This window comes from Equus asinus, chromosome X, assembly GCF_041296235.1.
Source record: "Equus asinus isolate D_3611 breed Donkey chromosome X, EquAss-T2T_v2, whole genome shotgun sequence".
In the NCBI taxonomy this organism is placed as follows: domain Eukaryota; kingdom Metazoa; phylum Chordata; class Mammalia; order Perissodactyla; family Equidae; genus Equus; species Equus asinus.
Window position 1 is genome coordinate 6,690,677 of NC_091820.1, and position 27,767 is coordinate 6,718,443.

General features: G+C 47.1%; 1 protein-coding gene across 7 annotated transcripts in view; it reads left to right on the forward strand.

Annotated features, from left to right (window-relative positions):
* The window catches only part of SHROOM2 (shroom family member 2), a 132,084-nt gene that overhangs the window by 66,593 nt on the left and 37,724 nt on the right, over nt 1-27,767 (forward strand). For 2 of the 7 annotated variants that reach the window (XM_044768156.2, XM_044768155.2), the window contains exons 3-6: nt 7,691-7,819; nt 10,810-13,123; nt 14,379-14,476; nt 22,038-22,190. In XM_044768156.2, coding sequence (XP_044624091.2) covers nt 7,691-7,819; nt 10,810-13,123; nt 14,379-14,476; nt 22,038-22,190 — 2,694 coding nt within the window. Of the gene's footprint in view, nt 1-6,436; nt 6,590-7,690; nt 7,820-10,809; nt 13,124-13,287; nt 14,477-22,037; nt 22,191-26,154; nt 26,300-26,496; nt 26,917-27,767 lie in introns of those variants that run through there. The other 5 variants (XM_070502349.1, XM_044768157.2, XM_070502352.1 and 2 more) reach the window with 5 other exon arrangements.

Below are 27,767 nucleotides of genomic sequence, written 5' to 3' on the forward strand. Positions count from 1 at the left end.
AGGTAGAAAATGGTTTTATTGTTTAAATGGACATTTCTGTCATTATGAGTGAAGCTGGGCGTCATTCCATGTGTTTAGAAGCTTTCTTTTGAACTAGAGGAGTGTATTTAAAGATATAGACAGACAGTCTGAATTCTTTTCAAAGCAAAGCATCTGTGCCACGTGAGAGCTGGTCAGTAGAAGGAAAGAGAAGGCCATGGGGGCCTGCTAGCTGATTGGGCATCTAAAAAACTCTCGAGAAAAGGGATCAAATGTTTGCCCCGAAGGATTGATGGGAGCCACTGTGTAGAATCCTGTTTTTTTTGGTGAGGAACATTGGCCCTGAGTTGACATCTATGCCATCCTTCTCTATTTTGTATGTGGGATGCCACCACAGCATGGCCTGATGAGCGATGTATAAGTCCTTTGCCCAGGATGCAAACTTGCAAACCCTGGGCCACAGAAATGGAGTGCGCAAACTTAACCACTATGCCATTGGGCAGGACCCCCAGTTTCCTTTAAATGAGTGATACACAGAATGATTGGTTTATATAGAATTGAATGTTTTAAGTATTATGTATATAACAAGGTATAAACGCAAACCAAGCAATTTGTTCAAACGTTTTTTTCAAACATACTTTTGATAACAGATGTTTAAAAGTTTTTAAAAATAATCTTCTATTAATTTTTAATACTGTATGTAAGTGTTATTTTTGACTATTAGAAAAAGTCTGAAATGGTGCTTTGTTTAGAAATGTGAAGGAGGGGCCTGCTCAGTGGGACAGTGGTTAAGTGCACACGTTCCACTTTGGCGGCCCGGGGTTCACCGGTTCAGATCCCGGGTGTGGACATGACACCACTTGGCAAGCCATGCTGTGGTAGGCATCCCACGTATAAAGTAGAGGAAGATGGGTACAGATGTTAGCTCAGGGCCAGTCTTCCTCAGCAAAAAGAGGAGGATTGGCAGCAGATGTTAGCTCAGGGCTCATCTTTCCCCCCAAAAAAGAAAAGAAATGTGAATGAAATTTTCCAAACTGGTTGGTTAATATTAGGATCTGTTGCTGTCATCTAGCACATGGTGAATTACTGCTGTAATCCTGAAGATGCTTATAATAAGGACCTCTAAAATTCCAAACTCTCTATCATTTTCCTTATTACAAAGGTGCCAACCAATGAAATGCTTTTAAAATGATTTTTCTTACATCAATAACATGTATTCTTCTCTAAATTTTTTTTTTGAGAAAGATTAGCCCTCAGCTAACTACTGCCAGTCCTCCTCTTTTTGCTGAGGAAGACTGGCCCTGAGCTAACATCCGTGCCCATCTTCTTCCACTTTATATGTGGGACACCTTCCACAGCATAGCTTTTGCCAAGTGGTACCATGTCGGCACCCGGGAACTGAACCGGCGAACCTCTGGCCCCTGAGAAGCGGAACGTGCGAACTTAACTGCTGTGCCACCGGGCTGGCCCCTTCTTCTCCAAATTTAAATGTCTGCTCAAAGCTCACCATTCTCCTTTCTCTTTCCCCAGGCGTCCACTAGTCTGACCTCTGTCTCATAGATTAGTTAGCATTTTCTAGCATTTTATGAAGAGCTGCAAAATGGATCGTATACTCTTAGGAAGAAGTAGCTAGTTTATAAAAAGGCACTCTTTAAATAATTCATAGGCTGAGCCACAAACACACAAATATCACATGTTGCCCTACCTGAGCTCGTGGCCAAATGATCGATTAGCTTGTTCAACCCTTGTTTAACATGATTCAGCTACCACCTGCCCACCCCAGGCTTCCTAAGAAAGGGTGGCTTTTCTGACAAAGACTTACATCGGGTTAGGGTCCCGACGGCAAGAGTGGCCAGCGCAGGTTCGGTTGTTCCAGGAGGTCATGAGGAATGGGGGCTGTATGCACCTCAACGTGTGATACGTACTCCTGGTTTTGTAAACAAAATGGGAATAGTGGTCCACATACTATCTCCCTCCCACTAGCGACAGCTGCTGTGTGTCTTTTATTGCAGAGGCTTGTTTTATTTCAGTGTGTGTGGTGAGCAGGGGACCGAGCAGCCAGGATAGGATTGCGGTAGGCTGCTTTTATAAAGCAGTGGCATCTTGTTTCATGGGGCCTGGGCAACTCGTATCTTGTCATCGTTTAGAAGCCGGGGCTGGGAGAGCGTTGTGTTAGGAGACGTGTGGATCACTATCTCTCTCTAGTGAAGTTTCTTTTCCAGACAAATGAGAGCAAGCACTTCCTTTCTCCAGAGTGGTGTCAGCTGGAAGCAAAGAACTGTAACCATAATCCCCACCAAGTGCACATCTGTTCTCCTTCACGATGCACAGGCGGTATCTGCAGCTAGTGAGACATCGAGGGGGAGGGGGTGTCTGCCCGGGCGACAGATCAACTCTCGGACCAGGAGGAGAGGCTGAGTAGAAAGTTCTTGCCTTACCCTTCCTCCCAGGCACTTCGTTGCTCCATCTTTGCTTGGTCAAGGAAGTACTGCTCGCAGGAAAGTTCAGGGTAGATGTGGTAACCTTTTCCTTGTCCCGCTGTACAGTTGTCTTCTGTACTGTTTTCCTAGGTATCCAGGCCCCACCCTGGAGATCCTGGTGGGTGGGTCTGGAATGGAGCCCAGCGCTGGTATTTTCACAGAGGGCCACAGGCTGTTTTGCTGGGCAGCCACAGTGGTTATACCACTAGCTTAAGCAAATGTCCTTGGAAAAGGTTAAGAGCAGAAACTGGGTCACCTGTGGCATTTTCCTGATTAAAATACCTGAGTGGGTAAGCCCCCCACTGTTGGAGATGTGTGACAGGGCTGGCCTGCTGGATGCCCTCTGTGTGTCCGAGCGCTGGGGTTACTGCACTCGCTGTTGGATGCTGTAAGATGAGCACTAAAAGCTCTGCCTGGAGAGCCCTGGGGCACAGGGATGCATGTTTCTCACTTCAGACCCAAATTGCCACAAGTTCAGCTCCTAAAAAGTATGTATAATTTCAAATCATTTGAATATTGTGCCATAAAGGATTTTCTAAAGCTTGCAATCACTCTTTTAGTTTTTCTTCCAAATTTACGTGGTGGTGTTAGTTTTGCTTAGAACAAAGCACGCCTGCCACGTCATCATCAGTCTTGAGCCATCTGGTGTGGCAGGCAGTTTTGCCAAGGCCAAATTATCGATAGGGTTGATTCATGTTATTTCCTGCCTCTTTGCTGGCAGCCTTAAACCCTTTTGTTACTCTAATTACGTCCACTAAGCTTGCATTCAGGAGCAGATTAACACCCCAGCAGAGGAGGTTCTTTGCAGGAGGCCGTGAGGGTTAGCCAGACTGTGTGGCATGGTTACATATTGGAAGAAAGGAGGTTTCAAATTCAGAGACAGCGCCCATGCTTGCTAGGAGAAAGTTTCTTGCAACATGCACTGGTTTCTGGATGTCACCACGTTGCAGTGAATTCTACACTAAGCCAGTATTGTGCTGTGCTCCCCCCGCTGCTGGCTTCTTGGAACTGTCCTTGAGCAGGTGGCTCTGAGAGCGGCTCCAACGTTGATTAGCACAGATGTTCCGGGAAGCAGCTACGTGCAATGGTGGGGCAAGAATCCCGGGATGGCTAGGACATCAGCAGGTTGTGTCTCTTCCCCCTCCCCTCCCCTCCAGAGAGCTCTTCCTGGGGCAGAAAGTGTGTGTGTGCCCACGGAGGGGACGCTGGTGGGTGTTAGCAAAAACCCGTGCTTTTGGAGGGTGGTCTGAGATCATTTGTTCAAGTTTTTGGGGAAAAGTTTCTATTTTGGGGATTATGGCCGTTTGCTACTGTGCTTTTTTTCTTGCTGAAACAGAGTAGACCCAGAAGTTTATGCTGGACAGACATCCTGACTTGTTTGGGCTGTTGTCCATCATTGTTTTTTTTTTTTCCTCCTTTTTTAAAATTGAGATGTAATTGACACATAACGTATTAGTTTCAGGTGTACAACATAATGATTTGATATATGTATGTATTGCAAAATGACCGCCACAATAAGTCTAGTTAACATCCATCACCGCACGTCGTTACAAACTTTTTTTCTTGTGACAAGAACATTATCTTTCTCATTAAAATCAGGAGAAAAAAGGAAACCATGTAGATCAGAATTGTTTTATTTTGGAAAACATTCCTTCTATTCAGATTTAGATTTAGTGTATGACTTAAGTGATTTAATCAGATGAATCTCTATTATGTGCATGCCCCCATCACCGAGTCCACCCAGGCCCTCGGAGCCAGGATCCCTTTCCTCCCTGTTGACCTCCTTGGCCTCTCAGCCAGCGGGTCTGGTACCGTCAGAACCTCCGAGCTCATGGGGACCGAACACAGGCTGTGTTTATTTTGTGAGGCCTCGCCTTTTAGCTTCATTCAAAAAAATTAGGAAAATAACCCAGTATTCATGTGATTTTTTTTTTTTAATTTTGGAAGGGAAGGAGGGAATTTTTCTATTCTTTGTGTGAATGACAAACATTTCATTGAAGCACTTACTTTAATAATTCTTTTTTCAAAATGAGTTTTTGGTATCTAGATCTGTTCTTAATTTGCAATGATATATTGGCATTTTTTATATTTCTGATCTAAATGTCATTCTTTCAAAAACAAACAAGACTACCTAGCATATATTATTTTTAAAAACTGAAGTAAGTTTAGATGAATTTGGTGTGCATTTGTGGGAAAGCTTTCAGAGGAGCCCTCATTAGGATGAATAGTTTCATCCGGAGGAACAGAAAAACCAGCGTTAACAGCTGGTACCGTAGCTTTTCAGTATTTGTATGAAAGGAAAATTACACGAGATTGAGGAGCACATTTTGGAAGAGTGACACTGGCCTGGGAGAATGCTCGCAAAGCCAGGGGGGCTGCGGAAAGAAGGGCCCACGAAGTCTGCAGGAGGCGCTCAGTTGTCTAAAAACGGATGGAAGGAAATGCAGAGATGTCACTGGTTGTCTTTAGGTCATGGGTTATTTTCCTTTGTCTTCTTATTGGCCTTTTAATTTTTAAATGTCTTGTATTTTCTAAAGTAGGCAGATATTTTAAGATTTACAAACATCAGTAGCCATTTGAGTAAGAAGGATTTCTTCCTGGTCTGCTGGGTTGACCATGGTGCTGACTGTTAGTCTCGAGTGGGCATGACTGTGGACAAAGCCCCATTGCGTTTCCGGAGCTCCTTGGATTGTGGAGCTCCATGCCCAGGAGGGTCAGCCCTCCTCCCCGGCGTTGTTGGTCACTGCTGCTTCCTCCCTGGCATCCCTGTCCACGCTGCCCTGCGAGGAAGCACGACCTTGGGCCTCGGTGGAGCTGTGCAGTCCTTCGGGCCTATAGTGAACCCTGGCTCCCTCTCCTTCCCGTCAGCCTCTGGAGCTGCTCTCCTGTCAGCCCGTCCTGGCTGTTTTTAAGGCCAGAAATAGCCCTCTCTGTTCCTGCCTCCTGGTAGGGGCTTCCTTACTGGTCTCCTGAGCCAGCTTGCATCTGATTGTGGCCCTCGGAGAGAGCATTCCTTTTGCAGCTTTCCCATTGATTCCCGTGTGATATTTGCCACCGGACCGTGTCTCCCAGTGATGCTAGGACCTGGCCTGACCTGGTCCCACCATAGCAGACATGCCGATTTGAAGGAATGGTTCAGGTTATGTTTATCACTTCTGATGCTCCCAGCTCTGTTAGGTGGTGAGGGTGCTCCACCACTTACTGAGGACAGTGTGGTTGGTGTTCTCTCCCATCCCGGCGCATCCTGTGCCCTGTGTACTCATGGCCCCCACATTTCCAGAGACTGGGTGGTTTAAAGCTACCCTAGTGCATATCTTGTGTAGGAAGAAACACCACAATCTTGTTGACATGAGGATCTTAAATCTGCACTTGTTTTTTTTCCATCTGGGAGTGGTTGAAACTGAGCCAAAGGGACGATGAGTGTGCCAGAACTCTAGGTGGCACCAGAGTTCTCTGTCCCCAGAGCCTTCCTGATGGAGCCACCAGTGGGCAGGTGGTGAATGTCCTCCTCTCTCTTGTCAATACAAATCCAGCCTTTTCAGGCCATCAGAGGGGCTGACAAACAGAAACCATTCTGAACCTTCCTTGATTCCCAAATATGTTCATTATGCATGAGGAAAGTCAGAGGACCTGACAAAGGCACGTGTGTTTTAGGAACATTTCACTGTCCCCAGTAGCCGTGATATCCTGTTATAGCTTGTGGGTATAACCCTTTTCACTGTGTTTCCATTTGTTTATTCTTTTTTTAAAAAAATAGCCCTATTTAGCACCATAACTTGACTGTGTCGTCTTGAAATAGAGACATGTATCTCTAATTATCTTTTTAAAAAGGAGGAAACACATTTACCGTACTCACTACTGCCCAGTAAACTAGCTTATACCCCAGTCACTCCACTTGTGGAGGTGAAATGTGCTGCCACAAAGTGTAAGGTGTTTTCTTTTCCAAGCCCTCTTTTTCTTCTTTTTTACCTTTGCCTCCAGTTTCAATCAGTCTAGTTTATTTCCTTCATTAATTAACTCTAAAGGAAGATGAAAGAAGTTGTGGATACTATAGCACAGAAAAAGCCATCTACAAATGAAATTCACGTGGCCAGAACCTTCCTTACAAGGATTTTGAGAAACTCTATGAGGTACGGTCTTCGTTTTACATTCCCTTTACTTCTGAGGTGTGATAAATTCGTCTATTTTATGCTTTAGTTCATGGGAAACTATCATAAAATCAACATATTTCACATTTTGCCACCCATGGCTTTTTCTTTCTTAATTACCTGAGTCATCAGAAGGTTTATGTTATTTTTCTTTGATAGTCTTTATTGCATTGTAGTCGTTAATGTTTTTGCCTACTTGGAAGAATGTTTCATCTCCATCAGGTAACTAAAGAGGCTCAGTTGAGCTCTTCTCCATTCTGGATTGGGCTGTCAACTGTCCACAGTGAGGCTAGTTCTGTCCTAAATTGAGGAAGTGAGGAAGTCTCCTCACACGGCAGCACAATCCTGGAGGCTCTCTTAGGTCCACACAGCAGCTGTGGGGATTCCCAACTGGACTTAGGGTATCACACCTGGACAGGTGTGGCCAAAAAGCTAATAAATCTCTCATGGGTTGGTGGGGACTCTGGAGAGGGAGCCGGGGAAGGCTCACACCATGTTGAGAAGCCCTGCTAGTAATGGACTGGAGCCTGTTGGTCTAGGACGTTGTGATTCACGTGATGGGGACCCTTAGTTGACTTCACAGACACTCTCGGAGGCTCAGGGGCATATACGGCTACTAGTCTTAATTACAATATAGCTGTATTTCCTTAGTTAAGGAGTAAATAGACAGAAGCCGTCTAAACTCTGTGTTCTCCAGCTGAGCTGGGGACTCACTGAGCTTTTCTCCAGCACTATGCCTTCTCAAGGGGGCTGAGGGCCTGTGTAAAGCTTTGCTGAAGTGGGAAGGATGGAAGTTTCTGTTGTCTTGTTTGTGAGGACGGCAAGATTTATTTACTTACTTAGAATGAATTTGGAAGACTTTGGTTCACATTTTGGAGCTGGTGCTTCTCACTCTGCACCAGGGTCAGTTCTCCATTAACAAAAATGTGAAGACTGCTTGTGCCCAGATACAGTGGGAAGCGCCTGAAAGCAACGCTATAAATCGTGCAGTGGTAGCCGTGACTTAGTTCTGTCTCGCCCTCCTCTTTTGGCACGGAGTTGTCCCTTGTGTGTGGTCCCTGAGTCGTCTGCCTTCTTTTTCAGGAGGAATGAGCTGAGCTGGAGGCCTCACTCCTGGCACGCCACCAAGTTCTCCGAGAGCCACCCCGAGACATCAGCATCTCAGTTCTCCACCAGCGTCTACCCTTCTTGGCACGGCCGACACCACGCGAGGTAGGCTCTCGTTTCCTGCTGGGATGGGAAGTTTGTGTGACATTCTGCCAACACCCATAACTTCCCAGCCCTGTCACGATAGTGCCTTTCTTGACTTTAGAATGATTTTGTTTTCCAGATGAGAAAAGGCCTGTGACACACCATTACTGGTAGGACTCGAATATTTTTTCACTGAGTAGGCAGGTGTACAATACTTAAAAATAAAACACTAAGAGAAAGGATGAACAAGTGTGCTTTGTCTTTTATGTCGTTTAATTGATAAATCAGGAGCCTGGGGATTTCCCTTTTTTGGCTGAATCCCTTTAGGCCGGCTGAGTTGGTGGTTCTGAGCCATGTGAGATAGCAATCTGTGACACTCACGTGTCCACAGCCTCCATTCTTCTCTTGAGATTTTTACAGGTTGGAAAGCAGGAGCTATTTATGGGCTGGGCCAGGTGTATTTTGCAGGAACTCCCCAGGCAACTCCGTGAAGCATCAGCACCCTCTCCTCAACCCCCAGGGTGCTGCTGTGGAGGCGTGGAGGAAGCCAGGGGCTTCCCAGCCCACATGCCAGGGCTGTGACCCGCTTTGAGGGCCTGGTAGTGGTTTCCTGCCATGCATGAGACAGAGGAGGTGGGAGTTGTGGATTGGTGGAAGGGGGAGTGCTGGCTGCCCTGGAGCCCACATTTCAGGGTAGAAGGACTAATACCCACTGAGCATGTGACAGCATCATAGGATGCCGGTTTAGTGAGGCTCCTGCTAGTCACAGGGCGCTGACTGGTCACCTCGGATTAGTGGCCAATGTCTTCACTAGTCTCCTGTTAGAAGGGTGACCATAATGACAGATAGTGTGTCTTTGGTGTGAGTGTGTATGTGTATCTCTGTGTGCATTTACGGTGTGTACATGTGTGAGTGTGCATGTGTGTCTATATTTGTGTGTGTCTGTGCATGCGTGTCTGAGTGTGCATATGTATCTAAGTGTGTTTGTGCCTGTATGTGTGTGTGTGTGTAGCTAATGTAACCATCTCAAAATCAATTGTGGGCTATTAGTAAATACCAGTCTGCTGCATAATTGCCAAGTAAAGTATTTATGTGATGGGAAGGAGATAAGTCTCAAATATTACCTGTTTAAAGTGACAAGAGATGATGGTGTTTGGAGCCCAGGGTATTTTTGAAAAACCACAGATTCTCAACTGAGTGGTAAAACTTAAGTGAAAAGTGGGCCTTTTATTTCATTATTGAAGTGACTTAATGTAATAGGATCTCCAGTCAGCCCATTTGGCAGTGCCTTGATTACAGAAACACACATGCTGCCCACATCTGTGTGGACAGAGTGCTTAGCATGATTTATATCTGCTTGGACTTAGGAGCTCATGGGAAACCACCTCAGGAATGGGGTTGCAGGATGGAGAGGAATGGGCTCCGTTTCTGAGAAGGGTCCCTGCTCTCGCCTCACGGAAGGTGGTGTAAAACCCAAACGATCATCTTCCTTCCTCAGATGATGAGTTAGCCGGTGCACTGCCTGAGACCTTGCCCTGCTCTCATGTCTTTCTTTCTCCTCCTCATTCTTCCCAAACCTCAAGTAGCCACGGTTTGGTTTTTCTTGAGGCGTGACTATTCTAGCTTTGTTGCTCTTTCATGTTTACCATTGAGAGCTGTCAGCCTCACATGTACACCATTACTGTGTCCCAGAATGAATAATGCCTCAATTAACCATATATCACCTGGATTGTTGTAATAAACCTGATTTTTTATATCCTCCTCTTAGACACCATCCTAGTTATGAACCTGTATCTTTGGTGTCTGTGTCCAGCTCCAGTGAACTCTGAAGGTTTAATCAGTCACCTCAACACAGCAGCATCTGTCTTGCTGATAAAGCCTGTTTCTCAAGTTATCTGTCACAAGTGCCATTGACTGGGAGTTGAGAGAGGAGCTATCAATACTGTAATATTTGGGTTTGGAAAAGTAATGTTATCCCTGAAGTTTTCGTTTTTCTTGTTCTTTTTGTGGAGAAAGATTCACCCTAAGCTAACATCTGTTGCCCATCTTCTTCTTTTTTTTTTTTCTCTCCAAAGCCCCAGTACACAGTTGTATATCCTAGTTGTAAGGCCTTCTGGTTCTTCTATGTGAGATGCCACCACAGTATGGCTACTGACAGATGGGTGTGGTTCCACGACTGGGTAGTGAACCTGAGCCACTGAAGCGAAGTGTGCTCAACTTTAACCACTAGGCCATCAGGGCTGGCTTGAAGTTTTCCTTTTAATTTGAAAATCGCTCTCATTTGATTGCCTCTCTTGTGTTAATAATCCACAATAAGAATCATTGCATATACTGAACCAGGTCTACAAACTTGTTCTGTGAAGGGCCAGATAGTAAATATTTCAGGCTGTCTGGGCCAGTGTCTGTTGCAGCAACTCAACTCTGCCACTGGAGCTTGAAAGCAGCCACAGATTACGTGTAAAGACATGGCCAGCTCTGTGTTCTAATGCAACTTTATTTATGAATGCTAAAATTTGAATTTCATATCATTTTCACAGGTCATGAAATATCCTTATTTTGACTCACCCCCACCCTAACCCCAACCATTAAAAAATCTAAAAACCATTCTTAGCTCGTGGGTTTGCCACCGCCACACTTAACTAGTGGTTGGTGGTAAGCGATCACACAGGCATGCCGGCTGGTGACCACTGTGGGCTTTGACCACCTGCAGGCATTGAGATGAGAAATGTATGGGGGCATATGAAGGTCTCTGTTTGGGAAAAGGCATCACATGAGGAGGACTTGGGCCTTTGAACCTACCCTCAGAATGTTGCTCTTTGAAATGCTGAGATTTGGATGTGGGGAGGTCACACTTTGGGTCCAGGGATCCTGTTCCAGGAACAGTTATCAGGGCCCGGCATCTTGATGCCTGCGTAGGGCCAGCCGTGTTCACGGTGCTGTCATCTCAACTGCCCTTTGCTGTAACTTGATTCTAAAGCCAACTGTTCCCTGTGGTTCTTCTCGTTTCCTAGTTCTTCCTCCCATGACCTGTCAGGTACATGGGAGCAGACGAATCTGCAGCGCACCTCTGACCATTTCAGCTCCCTGGGCAGTGTTGACAGCCTGGACCACCCTTGCCAGCCCTACTCCTCTGGACGCCTCTCGGCCGCCAAGTCCAACAGCAGCATCGACCACCTGGGCGGCCCAAACCAGCGCGACTCGGCTTATGGCTCGTTCTCCACCAGCTCCAGCACGCCTGACCACACCTTGCCCAAGGCCGATGCCTCCTCCACAGAGAACATCCTCTACAAAGTGGGCCTGTGGGAGGCCTCCAAGCCGGGCAGCAGCCGGCAGGGCCAGGCCGCCGGTGACCCTCAGGGCCTAGAGGACAGGCTCGGGTATTTCCCACCCAGGGTCCTCTGTGACACCAGCAAAAGCCCCAGGCCAGATGATAGTCCTGAGCCCAAGGTGGCCTCCTCTGGGAGGTCCAGTTTTGGGCCGGTCTGGTATGTTCCCGATAAGAAAAAAGCACCTTCTTCCCCTCCCCCACCACCTCCCCCTCTCCGCAGTGATAGCTTCGCTGCCACCAAGAGCCACGAGAAGGCCCAGGGCCCCCCATTCTCAGAGGTGGCTGACACGCAGCACTTTCCAGGCCTGACCTGGGCTCAGCCCCGCAGCGACTGGAGGCCAGAACCTGGCGACCAGCAGCGAAGGCTGGCACATCCCACCGACGGGAGGAGACCTGGGGGGTCAGTCTGGGCCCCGGATGCACCCTGCGAATGGCCGGCCTCTGACCATGAGGCCCCCAGCCGGCTCCAAGCCTCTCTGTCCAGCACAGATGTGCGTTGCCCACAGCCTTCCTATGGGTACCAGCACCTTCGCCAGTACAGCGACGAGAGTCCCTTCTTGTACGAGGGCCCCAGCGCCACCACGTCGCCGAGGAAGCAGCTCCACGTGGCCCTCACTGGGGGCTTCCAGGACGACAGCCCCACTCAGGTCAGGTGGCCCAGCGCTGCCGACCAGAAGGGGGACAGCAGTGGGCAGAGCCGCTTCTGCGCCCCCATGAGGCAATGCCTTCAGGGGGGCACCAGGGCCGCGCCGCTACGGGGGGCCGGTTGGCATCCCGCCACACAGCCACTGGGCCCCAAGCCCCGGGGCGGCCTGTCTCTGCTTGAGGGGTCCCGGGGCGCCCCTGGGAGGGCAAGCGGGGACCCGGAGGGCCGCTCCCCAGGAGTCATGGAGAGAGCTGGCCTGAAGAAGGCGATGACCGGCCTCCCGTGGGCTGATGGAGAAAGCAGCAAGATCTCCCCTCGGCAGACCCCCATGCTGCACTTACTGGCCCAGGAGGGCACCCGCCGGCCCGAGGACAGCCAGGAGGGTGACCCAGAGAGGCCGCCACCCCTCGATGCCCAGGGGGGCAAACCCACGCGGAGAAGTGACCGGTTTGCCACCACCCTGAGGAACGAGATCCAGATGCGGCGAGCCAAGCTGCAGAAAAGCAAAAGCACGGTGACTCTGGCTGGCACCAGCGAGGGTGAGGAAGAGGCCGCAGGCGCCGGCCCAGAAGGTTCTTTCCCAGGCACCTATAAAGACCACCTGCAGGAGGCCCAAGCCCGGGTCCTGAGGGCCACGTCGTTTAAGCGCCGCGACTTGGACCCCAGCCCAGCTGACCACTACACAGGGTTACCGGACCACAGCACGGACCCCAACCCTGTCCCCCGCTCCTGGGAGGTGAGCCTGGCCAAGCCGCCGTCATCTGCAGGTGGCATGCCACATGTTCCCCGCATAGGGGGCCGGAGACGGTTCACGGTAGAGCAGAAACTGAAATCGTACTCAGAACCAGAGAAGATGCATGAGGTGGGGCTCTCCGGGGATCACCGCCCACCCCAGCACCCCGGCACATCCCAGGAGACCATGGGCACCTTTGCCGACAGGTGGAAGTTTTTTGAGGAGACGAGCAGGCCTGTTCAGCAGAGGCCTGGGCAGAGGCAAGCGCTCTGTGGGCTCTCGAAAGAGAAGCTGGAGAGGCCGCGGACGGGAGGCCACGTATGCGAGGATGCGGAGCCTTGCTTCCAGAAGAGGGCCCACACGACCTCCTTTGGAGAAAACGCCGACGGTCACAGGACAGCGGGGAAGCTGGGGAAGTCAGAACCTCCTCAGAGACTTGGAACCTTCGCAGAGTATCAGGCCTCTTGGAGGGAACAGAGGAATGCCCTGGAAGCCAGGAGTTCAGGGAGGTATCACTCAGCGGACGACATTCTGGATGCAGGTCTGGACCAGCATGAGAGGCCACAGTACATTCACGAAAGGTCCCGGTCATCACCGTCCACAGACCTCTACAAACAGGTAAGCATCGCGTGTGAGCAAGGACAAAGCCACCCCCTGACCACCATCTTAAGGCACACATTGGACACCCCTAAATATGATGGTCCAGTGTCTGGGTCCAGACGTTTGAGCATTTACACGCATCTGCTCTTCCAGCATCGATTTGTGTGAAAGGTACCTGGGGACAGAACTGACTTGTCACAACAATTTAAGTGCCATATTTTCACCCACATCTTGAATTCCTAGCCGCCTCGTTGTCTCTTGCTTCAGCTGTCTTTCCCCTTGGTTAGCTAGTCCCTGCATTAACACCAAGGAAAGAACTAAGGGGAAACGAGAGAAAGTGTTAGGTTCTCCTCTGAAATGAAAAGGGATGCTTTATGTAAAGGCTTAAGACAACATATGATACCCACTTTTCAAATATCGACATCATTTAATATTTTTAGTATTTTTGTTTTTTTGCAAATATTTTTTAAACATTGCTCTGGGACAAATGTAATTAAAAATGCAACGCATTAAACTATTTCACTTTTTTTTGAGGCAAGAGTTTTGATGGTAAAAATTCACTTCAGGGCTTCTGGAAAACTGCATATTCACATCCATGCTTCAAAGTCAACAGCCAGTCTCTCCCTCCCTCCCCCTGCTTTTTCTGCCTTTTAAATCTGCATTTATATACTTCAAGGAAAAAAATTCTTGCAGCAACAGATGCAGTTTCTTTTAAAAAGAGCCAGTAGTAGGTTTAATACACACACTTTGCACGTGCATGTAAAGAGAGCTGCGCGGTTCTCTGTGGCATCCTGGTGCTGAAAGGCCATGCAGACACTGCAAGCGTTTGTTTCTGCCATGGCAGTGCCCTGGGCTGTGCACTGTGCAGCGTGACCTTGGAGAATTCCACGCTTGCTCAGTCAGGAGAGAAGAATCCCAGACTCGGACAAGTCCCGGGGCTCGAGGCTTCACTGCAGTGAGTTGTAACCAGCTGTATTTGATTTGGGTTTTTTGGCCAATTGTGTCATACGGTTTTACAGACCTGACGGAGGAGTTCTGCTTCCTGGCCAGAGCTGAAGTGGACGCACGGTCTAGTTGAGTCGTTTCGATGAAACCTTTTGGGGAGCTGAGCTGGCCAGTCCCGTGGCTGCGTGTTGGTAGGAGACAGTAGGCTGCGTCAGTGCCTTTGTGGTACAGGCTGGCAGGCGAACCCACAATGAGGGGGTTCGTAATAATAGATGTCTTGAAGAAGGCAGCCTGGTAACTTGGTGTCTCATTGTGCTGCCCCTGGCAGGAAGCTTCCGTTGAACCACGACGACAAGCAGAGGACCCTGGTGAGCACAAAGAACTTTCCCCCACGGTCAGGGCCGAGGAGGGACGTCTTACCCCGAGGTAGGTGAATTTTGGATTTAGGGTTACTAAGAAGGCATCTTGGGGGTAGGCTTCTTTATGGTGGGTGAATGCTTGGTTAACGTGGCCAGGCATCTGGTTTTGGCCAAACCCAAAGTGGCTACTAGCTGGGTGTGATTTCCAGCATCCCTGGCTGCGCATGACCATGACCCTGGCCCTGCACGGCTGCCGGAAGAATCCCAAGGGTGGCGACGCCTTCTACTGCCATCGTGGCACTTCTGGTTCTTAAAATGGCTGCTGTGTTTTCCGTACAGAGAGGTTCTTTATGTTGACAGGATGAGAACTCCAGTGTAACGTGCTTGAACGGAATGCTTTTCCCAGAAAGCTGACTGAAGGGATGCTTTAACAATCCAGCATGCAGCTGGGGTGCTGGGGCACATCTCTGAATCGGAGTTGTCTGGAAGGATCATCAGAAAGGAATAGGGCAAACCTTTCTAAATTGGGCTTAATGAGTTAATTTTGAGCTTTAAAATAGAAATCAAGTCAGTTGGCTCCCCAAGAGAGGATCAGAGCATCTGAAAGAACTGTGATGGCAGGAGTGCAAACAGTGCTGTGTGCCATAATTCTAAAATGTGGCGAGTGTAGCTGTTTAATTGTAACGACAATGGAATTTAGATTGAATACATCGTGTTGTCTTGCCCTTCATACATGAAGAGGGTGGGAGAAGAGAGCATAGATTAGATCACATAGGAGCTGTGGTGTAACTGTATTTTCAAAGGGCTGGTGGAGGAATGGAAAGACATGTGTGCACAATAGGGTCATGGAGGGCAGATTTTTCTGTTGCCTTGAGAATTTCAGGTGATTGGTGCAGTGTGCAAATTAAACACTAACCTCAATATTCAAGGTCCTGTTGTAGAAATAACCAATTTAAATGTTTGCTTTTGAGAGCCTTGTGTAATGGGATTTATTTCATTTGGCTTTAAACTGAGTGCTTTTCGCCTTATAGGAGAGGACCAAATATTTACATGGCTCTGAGAACAGGAGTGGTATTTTGTGTATGCTTGTGTAGGAAGTTGCTGCAATTACTTAATCTGTATCGCTAAAACCAAGAACCCCTGGGTGAGAAAGGCTGGTGAATAATACACCTACAGAATTTCCCGGTGTCTGAGAAGCACAGCGATAGTTTTATTACTATGGATTCTGAGCAAGTCACGTGCTGGGCACCAGCTGCGATCTTTGTTCAAAGCCGGCTTCTGGGCCCTGCTGGGCTGTGAGGGCGCCCCTGCACTGCAGTGCGGGTGGGGCGCTCCGTGCGCCCTGCACACGTGGGATCGGCATGGCTCCTGCGCTCGGGCCCTGAGCGTTCAATTTCAACTGCGGAGGGGGCGTGTGGTGCTTGGAGTTTAGTGCCTCTGCTGTGAACAGAGAGGCACGTTGAATAGCTGTAATGTACAGATTGTGTGTGTGTTTTGTTGATGGCACTCTCGATCATGAAAGGGTCAAGAGGAAGGGGGAGGGTCCCTCTGCCTCATTTATCATGGCCCTGTCTTCCAGCAGACTGCGGGGCCGCTCTGAAGAAATTAGTTCCAGAAGCTTTCTGCTTTTGAGCTACAAACCCAGCAATTTTCAGAATTGTTGTCTGCGTTTTTGAAGAGTGGCGAGACTCAAATGAAATTCTAGAATAAGAATGTTGAAAAGCCGTTCTCAACTTTTTCCAGAGAATGTTTGTTTTCTGAAGTGTTGGCAAGTAATGGTGCACTTGAAACATTAAATTTGAGAATAAAAGAAACGAATATTCAGGCAAAGACTGTTCTCTGCTCACCAAAAACAAAATCTATAATGTAAAGATTTAAAGATGACCAATGTTTTGCATAAATTTAAAGTAATGTAAACATGTCTATATAAAGAATATAAATTGATATAAGTATAACATAAAGACTATAAATATAATTTTGTTGTGATTTGTTGGGATGACAGAAGAGTGTCAGGATGAGAATTATTATTCATGCAAATCTGATTGAGAACATTTTTGAGATTCAAGATTCTGTGTTCTATATGAAGACAAGTAGGACAAAGGTTTTGTCCCCAAAGGACCTTGCAGTGTAGGAGGGAAGAGGAGACTCCCATACTTACCAGTGAAATGATGATACATCATTGTGATTTTTGTAAAAAGTTACATGGTGCTTTAGGGTGTTGGAGGAAAGAGGGTGAGATAACTTTCTGGCTGAGTTATGGGGAAGACAGGTGGTGTTTGAGCTAAAATAAAGCCAAACCAGAGGGAACAAATCTAGCTGCATTTGGTTACCTCCAGCTTTTCCTGTCATGAGCAGCCCACCTTACTCACTCTGTCCCAACCCATCAGCTCCCACTGTTTCCAGAGGTTTTGCACCACATCTCCAAGCTCAGTCGTTATGACCAACAGGGGCTGGCTTTCTGCAGACATTCTCCCCCGCTGACTTGGGGTTCTTGAATGCTGGCTGTAGCAGTTTGCTTGGGCTGCCATAACAAAATGTCAGAGACCAGGCAGCGTCCACAACAGGAATGTATTCTCTCGCAGTTCTGGAGGCCAGAAGTCCAAGATGAGTGTGTGGGCAGGGTTGGTTTCTCCCGAGGCCTCTCTCGATGACTTGAGGATGGCCACCCTCTCCCTGTGTCCTCACGGCCATCCCTCTGTGTGTCCTCGTCTTCTCTTTTGTAAGGGCACCACTCGGACTGGATTAGGGTCCCCCTGATGACCTCATTTTCCTTAATCACCTTTTAAAGACTATCTCCAAATACAGTCACCTTCTGAGGTCCTGGGGATTAGGACTTCAATGTGTGGATTTGGGGGGAGGGCACAATTAGTGCATGACACTGGGAGAAATGTCTCTGCTTTCCCTTATACCTTCTACTGACCACTTCTGTCAACTACATCAGCTCTCTTGGGAGGAGCCATTCCATCACTGAGCTGATGAACATGTATTTAAAATAAAGGGAAGAGGGGAGCTGCCATCCTAGTGTGCAGCTGGTGAAGAGGGGAATTTGGCGAAACCTCTTTGGAGGGCTCTCTGGCAGCGTGTGACTGAATCTTTACAGTTGCACACACCTTCTGGCTCAGTAATACTGCTTTTAAGAGTTGACCCAAGCAGATGCCTGTGGGCACCCTGAAAAGAGGCATTCCCTGCAGACTGCGATGGTGTGGGGAGAGGGGTGACCCTGGTGCTCTCCTGGCAGATATGTTTGCGGCGCCCTTCACCAGTTCTCATGGAGCTGTCCCCCCACCTGGAGGGCTGGTAGCGCCTCTGACTGAAGAGAGTAGAGATTGAACTCTTATGCTCCTCCAGCATTCTCCTGTCTGGGCTCTGATCTGAGCCATAGCTCCTCCGTTCGTTCACCTTGCTGCAGATGCCTAAGCCCCTCCTGTACGTCCCCTGTGCAGTCCATCTCTATCTGACCAGCTCTGCTTCCAGACTCTCTGAGGTCAGTGTTCTTCTCCCCATCTCCGTCCAAGCTTTCATCATCTGCAGCCTGGACTACGGCAGCTGCCTCCTCGCTGCTGTCCCTGCTTCCATGGCTGACCCCCACAGTCCATTCCTCCCCTAGCGCCTAATAAGCTGGTCTTGGAATATAAATCAGATTATAGTTGTCTCCCTCCCCCAGCCACTCAATGACTTCTACTTGCACTTGGAATAAAATGCCAACTCCTTACTATGGCCTGCAAGGCCCTGTATGCCCTCTTTTCTCCAAGCTGGCCTTTGTCACTCTCTCTTCCCATCCCCAGGCCTCATTGCCACCTTTCTGTCCTTTGAACAAGCCAAGCTCATTTCTCCCTCAGGGCCTTGATGCTTATAAGGCCATCCTTGGGATGCCATGAGCCTTCCTCAGGGCACCTGCCTAGCAAATGGCAGCTGGGTGGACCTGCATGGCTTGGGAAGGGGGCCCTGTGTAAGCATACTGACTGATAGATGGACCAGTCATTAGCTGAATGAATGGAGAGATGAGTGGATGGATGGGTTGGTGGGTGGATAAATAGATGGGTATATAGATGGATGCATGAGTACATGGATGAATGGGTGGGTAGGTGGGTGGAAGGATAGATTGGTAGATGAATGGGTGGGTACTAGCCTAACATTCCTTGAGTCGATCCTTCTTGATCATGGTGAGTAATATTTCCGTGTTGGCACATTCTGTATGCTGAAATTTTATTTAAGATTTTAGCGTACATGACAGTAAAACGGGCCTTGCTTATCTTTCTGTGCTGGCATAGCATTTTGAATCAAGACGTAAACATCTCAAAATAAATTTGGTAGTGTGGACTTGTTTTCCAGTGTCGGATTTTAAACCTTGTAAGAAAGCTAAGTTTTGCTACATTTGATTATTCCTCCTTGAATTTGAGAGTTTTTCATTGAGGATTGTGTTCTGGGAGGCTCAGGAGACTGAAGCTAAAAGGAGATCTGGGGTGGTGCTGGGCGGCTCTAGGTGCTGGTGGCTTCCCTCTTCTCTACTTTCTTCCAGCCGTTTCCACCCCCGCCTTTCAGAGCTGCTGCCAATGGGCTGGCATTGACCTGCAGGCTTGTGTTTTGTTGGGACAGATGAGGAGGTGGAGAATGAGAATTCCAGGAACAGCCACAAAATGGAATTCATATGAAATCGAGCTCTTTAGGGAAAATGTGCTTTAATGTTAAGTTCTTAAACGAAATCCACCTGAGGGTCACCTTGCTGTGTGTTTTCCCTGAGAGGTGGCTTGGTGTACAGAGGGTAGTGTGAAGACTGTTTTTCATTTACTAAACAAGTTGCTTACAAGTAGATTTCAGAGTGAGTAAGAGAGATTCACCATCCGAGCTCTACCCTTCATTTGTAGCTTTAGGGAAGATACTTACTTTTCCTGGCCTTCAATTAGCTAAGGGGCAATTGAAGCTTTCCATTTTGAACTGCTCCGCTGGGTAATTATGAAGCCTGCCTGGGATAACAAGACGAAACTTCAGCTTGGAAGTTTTCCAGGGCTGGGCCTGGCATCGGGCATAGCTGCCTTCCAGGACAGGGCAGTGCCCTGGACAGAGCAGTTCTCTTTGTGTGTGGAGTACTTGCGGACCTACCTCCGTCATCTCAGAAATGAGAAGCAGCAGCTGTAGGAAACACAGTACTCAGGTCTGCTGGTTTGTTTTCTCGTCTCCATTTGTAGCTGCATACGTTTTCTCCTCATATTTGTTCCCGTGTGGATTTAGGAAAGGCAGAGTCAGGACAAGCGACTGCAGATTTGTTTCCTTGCTGGATTGGTCTTGTGACTGCACATTGTTTGGAAGGAAGCATTTTAAGGCAATAGTTTGAGGGTTACAGGGTTTGCGGGTGGGGATGAGAAAGCAAGACCAGGGAGACAGGTCCACAAAGCACCAACATGGAGGGAGAAAGTGGGCTGAAGGAGGGCAGGAGGTATTAACTACTTGAAATGCTGAGGGGAAGAGGGAGGAAGCATGGATGAACATTGAACCCAGACATCTGAGTTCTGGATGGGAGGGGAGGCAGAGTCTTCTAGAAACAGCATGTCTGGAGGCAGCTTCTACCTTCTGATTGGATTCTGACGGAATTGCTGCGATCACGTGACTTCTGGTGCTTTCCCAGAACAATGCACAGCCCTCCAGAAGCTGCCCCTTCATCCTCAGCACCCGCCCCCGGTGACTGCACAAGAGCTCCCTTGTTAGTCAGGCAACAAGCTGGGAGGCCATGGAGCTCTGGATGCGGGGACTTCCACAGCTTGTTCTGATACAGTAATCCTCTGCTGTTTGATCTTACCGTCTCTTTCTTACTCAGCTGACTGCTCTCTTCAAAGCTCCCGCCCTTGTTGGTTAACCTTGGTTGAATTGGCATGTAAAGGTACTCTTCAGTGTTTTTGCCTTGCTCCAAAAATCCAGCTAAACACACCCACACCCTTTATCCTCTCTTGGTTCTTCCAGCCATGCTTCCTTCCTGTGTGCTGTGTTTTAGGTCAATTTACCATGTTTTAGGGCTGAGATGGTCTGGGCAGCACCCATTGGCATGGCCATATGGATTGAAATACTCCTCATGTTAGAGCTATTCAAATTGGCGAAGGTGTGGGCGAAGCCTTCTCTGACTACTTTGGAGATGATCTTTGCTACCTTTTAATTCTTGTCAGCTCTTCTGGTTCATTGTCTAGTTATGGTACTGTCATCTTGACTCGAGAACCGAATTGTAAAGTGGCAGATCTTGGATGCCTGTTTCTTCTAATGGGACTTACTGCATCATGCTACGTAATCTCTATTTAGTTGGCTTTCCTACCGTTAATGAGTGAAGTCAAATGTCTGAATCAAGCCAGTATGATCAACCTGTGTTAGAAATATAAGCACATCTCATCCATGAACTGTGAACATCTGCTTTCAGTTCCTCCCCTGCAGAGGGTACAGAATATGAGAGAGCGCCATCGTGTTCTTGTGGGTGGTGTCATGAGTAGGCATCATTGCAGAAGTGGACATTATAAAACTGTGATAGAATGAAAACTCGCTTCACAGACTCGAGCAAGGTCATCCCTGATGACCCACGAGGGTCTGGCTGAGTCAACACATTCCTTCCTACACCTGCCTGCCTCCAAGCCTTCTTCAGCATCATTTGTTTTCAGGACCTTTGGAAAGCAGACCTCCATTGCAGGCTGTCTCTTTGTTTTGGGCAGGGGCAAAGCAGCTTAACTGCAGCAAGTTTTCCCTGTGCTATCTCTGTTGGCATTTTTACATTAGGATTCTGAAATCATAGTGTCTGGAGAAGACCACTGGGGAATCTCAGGCCCGCCAAGGGTAAGCAAGCTCCCTCACAAGATGACTGCAAGGACTGGGCAGTGTGTCTGGTTCTCAGTGAGTCCCTTGGGACTCAGTCTTTGTAGATGCCTATACATAGGGCCACATTGGCTCTTATTTGTCTCTGCAGTTACTGTAAATTTCTTGCTTTAACGTTTAAATTAGTCTAAATTACTTTTTTATTTTTTGAAATGGAGTTGCAAAGATTTTATTTATTTTTAAATTGTGGGAAGATCCACATAATGTAAAATTTACCATTTGAATGTGTAAATTCAGGGACTTTTGAGTGCATTTGCAACATTATGCATCCATCACTGCTATCCAGTTTCAGAATGTTTTCATCACCCCAAAAGGAAACCTTGTACCCAATTAAGTGGTCACTCCTGAAATGGGTTTATTTTTAATGTTTAACTTGAAATGCTACACTGTATGCGCTTGGACTGTCTTCCTAACGCACTGTGGTCGTTGGTTAGAGGTGAGATGGATACTTGGCGGTCAGAATTCATTTCCCACAGACTCAGCGTGTTAAGTGGTTGGTAGATTCCTGCAGCTAGTCTCAGATATCAATTTAACCCATAAATTTTCTGAAGGTCCATACATTTGAAATAAAACAGGAGAACAGTCTATGAGTCCTCCTTTTCTAAGCAATCTAAAATGTGTTAAAATATTTCCAAGTGCATGTTAAACCTGCACATACCCCAGGAATTTCCAGAGGAGCAGGTCAGAGCCAGGAGAATGTTTTCTGTCTATATCCCCCAAGAGGCTTCCCCCAACCCCCGCCCCCACTCAAGCATCCCTCTTTCCTCCTACTCCCACCACAGAACTCACCAGCACCAGAATTCAGAGGAAAGGCTGCTGAAGCAGGAAGACAGAAGCATGGATAGTGACGGAGCGGTAGCTGAAAAGTCTATCTACTTTAGATTTTTTTCAAACCTAGCGCTTGGAGCATATCCTTGGAAACACACATTCTCCTTGTGAGTTGAATTTTTTGTGTCTTCATTTCCATTCTAATCTTAAAATTCGTATCAGGATATTCTGGGTAATGTGCATGACCACACCTTGTGTGTGTGGCAGTGTCTCATTGTCAGCAGTAATTACATAATTGTCCCTGGCTGGGAGGAAAGAGTAGGTCCAGGCTCACATGGAAACCAAGCTCTCCTTCTAGAACGAGGGACAAGATGTCAGGGTGCCATGCCGACAGAGCTCTGTGTCCCATCAGTCAAAAGACAGGTGATGAGGCCTTTTGTGGCATCTGGGAAACCGTGGTACCTGAACCCAGAAGAAGTGACGCTGATGTGCCTGGGACCATGAGAGTAACAGTTCATTCCTAGCAAAGCCATGCCATCCCTCACGTTAAACTAACATTGTCTTTATAGTTTTGCACTCATATAGCTTGCAAATTTGTTTTGTATTTTATAGCCTAAAAGCTATAAAAATAAGGAAAATAGTTTATATTTAGAGATATTTAACAGTATAAAAAAATAATCTAAGCCACATGTGATTCCGTGTGTATATAACCCCGGAATAGGCAAATCCATAGAGACAGAAAGTAGGTTCGTGGTTGCCAGGAATTGAGGCATGGAGGGAGTGGGAGGGACTGCTGATGGGTGTGGGGTTTGTTTCGGGGTGATGAAACTGTTCTGGAATTAGATATTAGTGATGCTTACACAGCTCTGTGACTAGACTAAAAACTACTGAATTGTACATTTTTAAAGGGCGAATTTTATGATATGTGAACTTTATCTCAATTTTTAACAAGTTTCAGTCAACACTGGGAATCCACAAGAAAAAAAGGTTTTTTTTTTTAAGTTTAAAATGAGTCTCTGCGTTACTCAAGTGTGAGAAATGCGGCTGCAGCTCGGAGGTCAGCAAGTCAATATCTTGGCTTTGGGGCATGTTGTTCCTGTTGTGGGGACTCATACCTCTCGTAGCATGGAAGCGGCCGTGGACAGCATGTAAGGGAGTGGGCGTGGCTGTGCCCCAAGAAAACCTTACAGAAGAGCCTTGCCAGCCCTTGGATTTGGTTGAGGGATGGTCTTCAGTGGGTGTGCTTCCTGGACTGGCAATGGGGGACCTGCATGGTGGTCAGTCTGGACGTTTTCAAAGAAGCTTTTTAAAATGGTTTTCCTACAGCATGATATCCATTTCTCCTGTCATTTCATTTTACTTTTGTCTTGTTTGGTTGTTTAACTTTGGGAGTTTGCATTGTTCACCCCAGCAGAGGTGGCCATGCCTCGTTCACAGTGTGAGAGTATAGGAGAGTGCAGGATGGTATAAGCACTGGCTCCTGTGTGATGTTCCGACTTGTAGGGACAGCATGGGGTAGGGACGGCATCCTTGGACCATAAGGGCCAGGCATGTGGCTCAAGACAGATGAAATGATTCGGGAAAGGTTTGAGGCTTCACCAAGACTGCCTGAGAGGCTAGGAGGAAGAGTTCTTTTGGAATATAAGTACACTAGGGTGCTTATTTTGTTCTGTTCTGTTATTTGTGGGCTTTTTCAAGGGCACAAACGTTCTGTGTCAATTAAAGGCAAATTTGTATGCAATTTATTAGAAATATTTACAATATGAGGTCTTAATAGTATTAACATAGCACAAGCTATGAAAAGCTTTGAGCGTTGTATACGCACTGATAATGATGCCTTGTTCTAGGAAGCATGGATATATGAAAACCCAATTGTGAACCTTAATCTTATAACAGTGCTTTCTCTTTAGAAATAATTCATTGAGAGTCTCCTTTAAAAATGGATTCATCGAGCACAACCAGCACCCAGATCTTGATTTCCAATTCCTGTCGCTAATAGAAGGAACCAGGCCTCCTTAGAGAAATGCCTGGGGCTTGAGCAGGGAGTATACAGAATGCGCCTGGAACATCTCGTAGTGCCAAAAAGTAAGGAAGTACTAACAAAAACAAACCACCCAAGCAACAATGAGGATATGTCAGAGGGACATGGAAACCAATTTAAAGGGCTTCCTGTGGCCAAAGCTGGAATAATTCAAGCAACAAAATAAAGTACTACTGGATTATAGCCTAATATATAAAATAAATATCCTTAAGCCTGTACTGATATACGTAAATGATTGAATAACTTAATAAGTGGGGGAGAAGAGACAAATCTCCTGGGCCCAGCCCCATGGCCTAGTGGTTGAGTTTGGCGCATTCCGCTTTGGTGGCCCGGGTTCGGTTCCTGGGCGTGGACATACACCACTTGTCGGCAGCCATGCTGTGGTGGCGACCCACATACTAAATAGGGGAAGATTGGCACAGATGTTAGCTTAGGGTGAACCTTCCTCAAGCAAAATGAGGAAGATTGGCAACAGATATTGACTCAGAGTGAATCTTTCTCAGAAAAAAAAAAAAGCCACAGAAGCTGTCACCTAGGTAGGAGGAGCGACAGGTAAATGCAGTGTGGTACCGTGGGTGGGGTCCTGGCACAGAAAAGAGACATTAAGTGGAAAGGAAATCTGAATAAAGTGTGGACTTAGTTAATATTAATGTGCCCCAGTTTGGTTCATTAATTGGGACAAATGTACCGTAGTGATGTAAGATGCTAACAAGAGGGGAAACTGGGTATAGGGTATGTGTGAACTCTTTCCTAAAGTTACAATTTTTCTGTAAATCTAAAACTATTCTAAAATGAAGTGTTTATTTAAAATTGTGTTCTTATAATGCATTATTGAGTTACTCAATTTGTAAATATTAGGAGCACACCTTTCGAGCAGGAAGTATGACGAACTATCTAATCAGCCACCAGCTTCTTACTGGATACGTTTTACGAGGATGGCCTTGCACTGCACACTGAGTGTTAAGGGTGTGGAGATGGGCTGGGGTGGATGGCACCCTCTCTTAGTGATGGGAGTCATGTACTTGGTACAATAACATGTGGAGATAAAGAGTAGGAGAAAGAATGTGGGCTTTGGGGTCAAAGACACAGGTTCAAATCCTCATTTACCTCCTCAATGTGATTACATCAGGCCACCTAAGCCTACTAGTAACTTCATGTTCCTGGATGATGGGACGTCCATGGCAGCCTTACTTGCAGACTAATTTAAATGCTTAATTGACATAACATTAATGCATCAGCACAGTGCCTAAGATCAAGTAGGTGTGAAAAAAAAATGAAAGTTGCTCTTACTCAAATAGCAGTATTACAGGAGATGCTGCAAGGTAGCCTGTGTTATTTGGTCAAATGAGCAAGGGTCGGAAGTAGAGGAGGTTGATAGAAGCAGATGGAAAGAGAAAGTCCACCCTGAAGGGTAAGTGCGAGACTGGGGAGGGTCGGAGCTCTCCCTATGGGCAGGGGCTGTCAGGGACACTGGTGGGAGGGCCGCTTCCCATGGGGGATGTGAGGGCTGCTAGGAGTGGAGGGGGGGCGCAGGGACTTTAAATACAGATCATTGTGAAGTGACAATTGGGTACGTCAGGGTCAGCCTGCAACTCCTTTGTCTTCCTCACTGAATGCCTTGTACAGTGTAGAACTTCCGGAAACACTTCGTTGGTGGATTACATTCCTAATGAGTGTGCAATGTAAACCCAAGAATACAGATAGATGTAAAATAGGCTATTCAATGTGTGTTTTCTTTTAACTTCGTTGTTCCATCTAACTTTATTATGATTGTGGAGTTGAACCATTTATCACACACATTATGTGATTATCTAGCATAGTTATATAGATAAAGCTGTGTAAAATTTGTGCAGTAGGCTTTTCTATATTTCCCCCTTTTAAATTATAAAAAGGAAGACATCCAAGCCTTCTGGGGTTTAAAAGGGTAGGCCTTCAGGGGTCTAAGTACAGAAGCCTTGGGAAGGTTTCCCCTGAGGTCAGGAGTTGTCAGTGAAGTAACACGGAATACAAGAGAGCCTTGAGTCATGGAGGTTAGAGTTGACGGATCCTGCATGAACTTGTCCATCACGAGGCAGCAGGCACAGACAGGCTGTTGTGAGCCTGGCTTTGAAACTCCTCTGTGCTGGAGGCAGCAAGACTCAGGGGCCGTGGCAGAACGGAGCTGTGGGTCCCTGACGGAAGCACAGTGCTGGGTTCGCAGCATCTGCCACGCTGAGGAGGGCAAGTGGAGAGCCGGTACGAGACCGCTGTGTTCGTGTTTTTAGGGCATCCTATCCCATCCTCTGGTTTCCTAACGCCTATGCTATTTGCTGGGGTTTGTGGTTCCGAATGCCTCTTTTGTTCTCCTGTCTTGAAGAGCAGGTTGTCAGCTCGCAGTGCAGAGGGGAGATCTGCACACAGTCTCCTTGTTTAGTTGTTGTTCTGCCTGAAGATGACAAATACTGCAAATCGGGGCGCAGATTCCGGCTCGAGCTCTGCACGCGTGCACGTATGTGTGCGGACATGCACGCCGGGGCTGTGTGTGTGCTTGTAGCTACATGCTGTTTTGGCAGCTTTGGTTTTCACAGCTGGCTCTAAACGCATTGGAACTAGAAGGCAGTGCCTCTCACTACTGCGTTCTGGGCTGCAAGCCGCAACCCTGGTGTGACTGGCAGCCCCTGGTATGTGGAGGCTGCTTCGTGAGAGATCCGCAGACCTGCCTTCCCTGCAGAAGGGTCACCGGGGAGGCTCGCTCGGGACTCTGGCACTGCACGCAGACCCGTCTTCCTTGCTGTGCCCGTGCTTTTCCCACGGAAGTAAGAAATAAGCATTTTCACGACTGAGGCATTGAATGTGGATATTGAAAGGAAATGGTGAGTCAGCCACATCAAAATAAAAAAAAAAGCCGTGAAATCAGGTATGCATGTTTAGTCATGAAAAAATGCTCTGTGAGTAAATGCACACAGAGCCTGCTAATTGCAATGAAAGAATGTCAGTGGAGAAAATGGAATCAGTGTGGTTCTGAGCATTTTCCAGTTCTTGGATTTTGCTCTCTCTGGTGTGATTGTGACAATTTAGAGACATGCCATTTCTTTACAGATTTTCCTGTACATGTGCTGTGGGAGGTTTTTTTTTTTTTGCCTTTTATATCGTGACAAAAGCAACAGATTATTATTAACTTTGGCTGTATTTCTAAATGATTGAAATGCCTTTGCTTTACTAAAGGATGCTTTTGTGTGTGTGGAGAGAGGATGTCATTTTCCAGGGAAATTGCTGCATATATATGTGTGCACGCACGCACACACTCAGTTTGGGTATTTACTGACTCACACGGGTAGGAGTCATTTTGAAGGTGCATGTTTAGTGGCCATGCTGGGTGAAAGGCAAAAAGGAAAAGGAGTTTGAAGAAGGGCTTTCAGAAATTTACCTGGCAGCATTTATAATTAAACAGCCATCTGCTTTACACATTGTCTGAAGACTTATAGAATGAAGGAATGAAAAATATTTTAACGTGTCATATAAAATAGCTGAAGATTTGGTACAGATTTGATGAATGGCTGACATATTTCTTTTCCTTGCAAAACAGAATCTTTGAGGGCGTACTCTATAACTATTTTTTATGATTATGTTGCAGAAAAGTATTCCATAGATGGTAGAAAGAGGGACGTCTCTCTGCTTGCTTTTGTCATGCATAGTGGAAAAAACATTTTACGCTTTCACACAC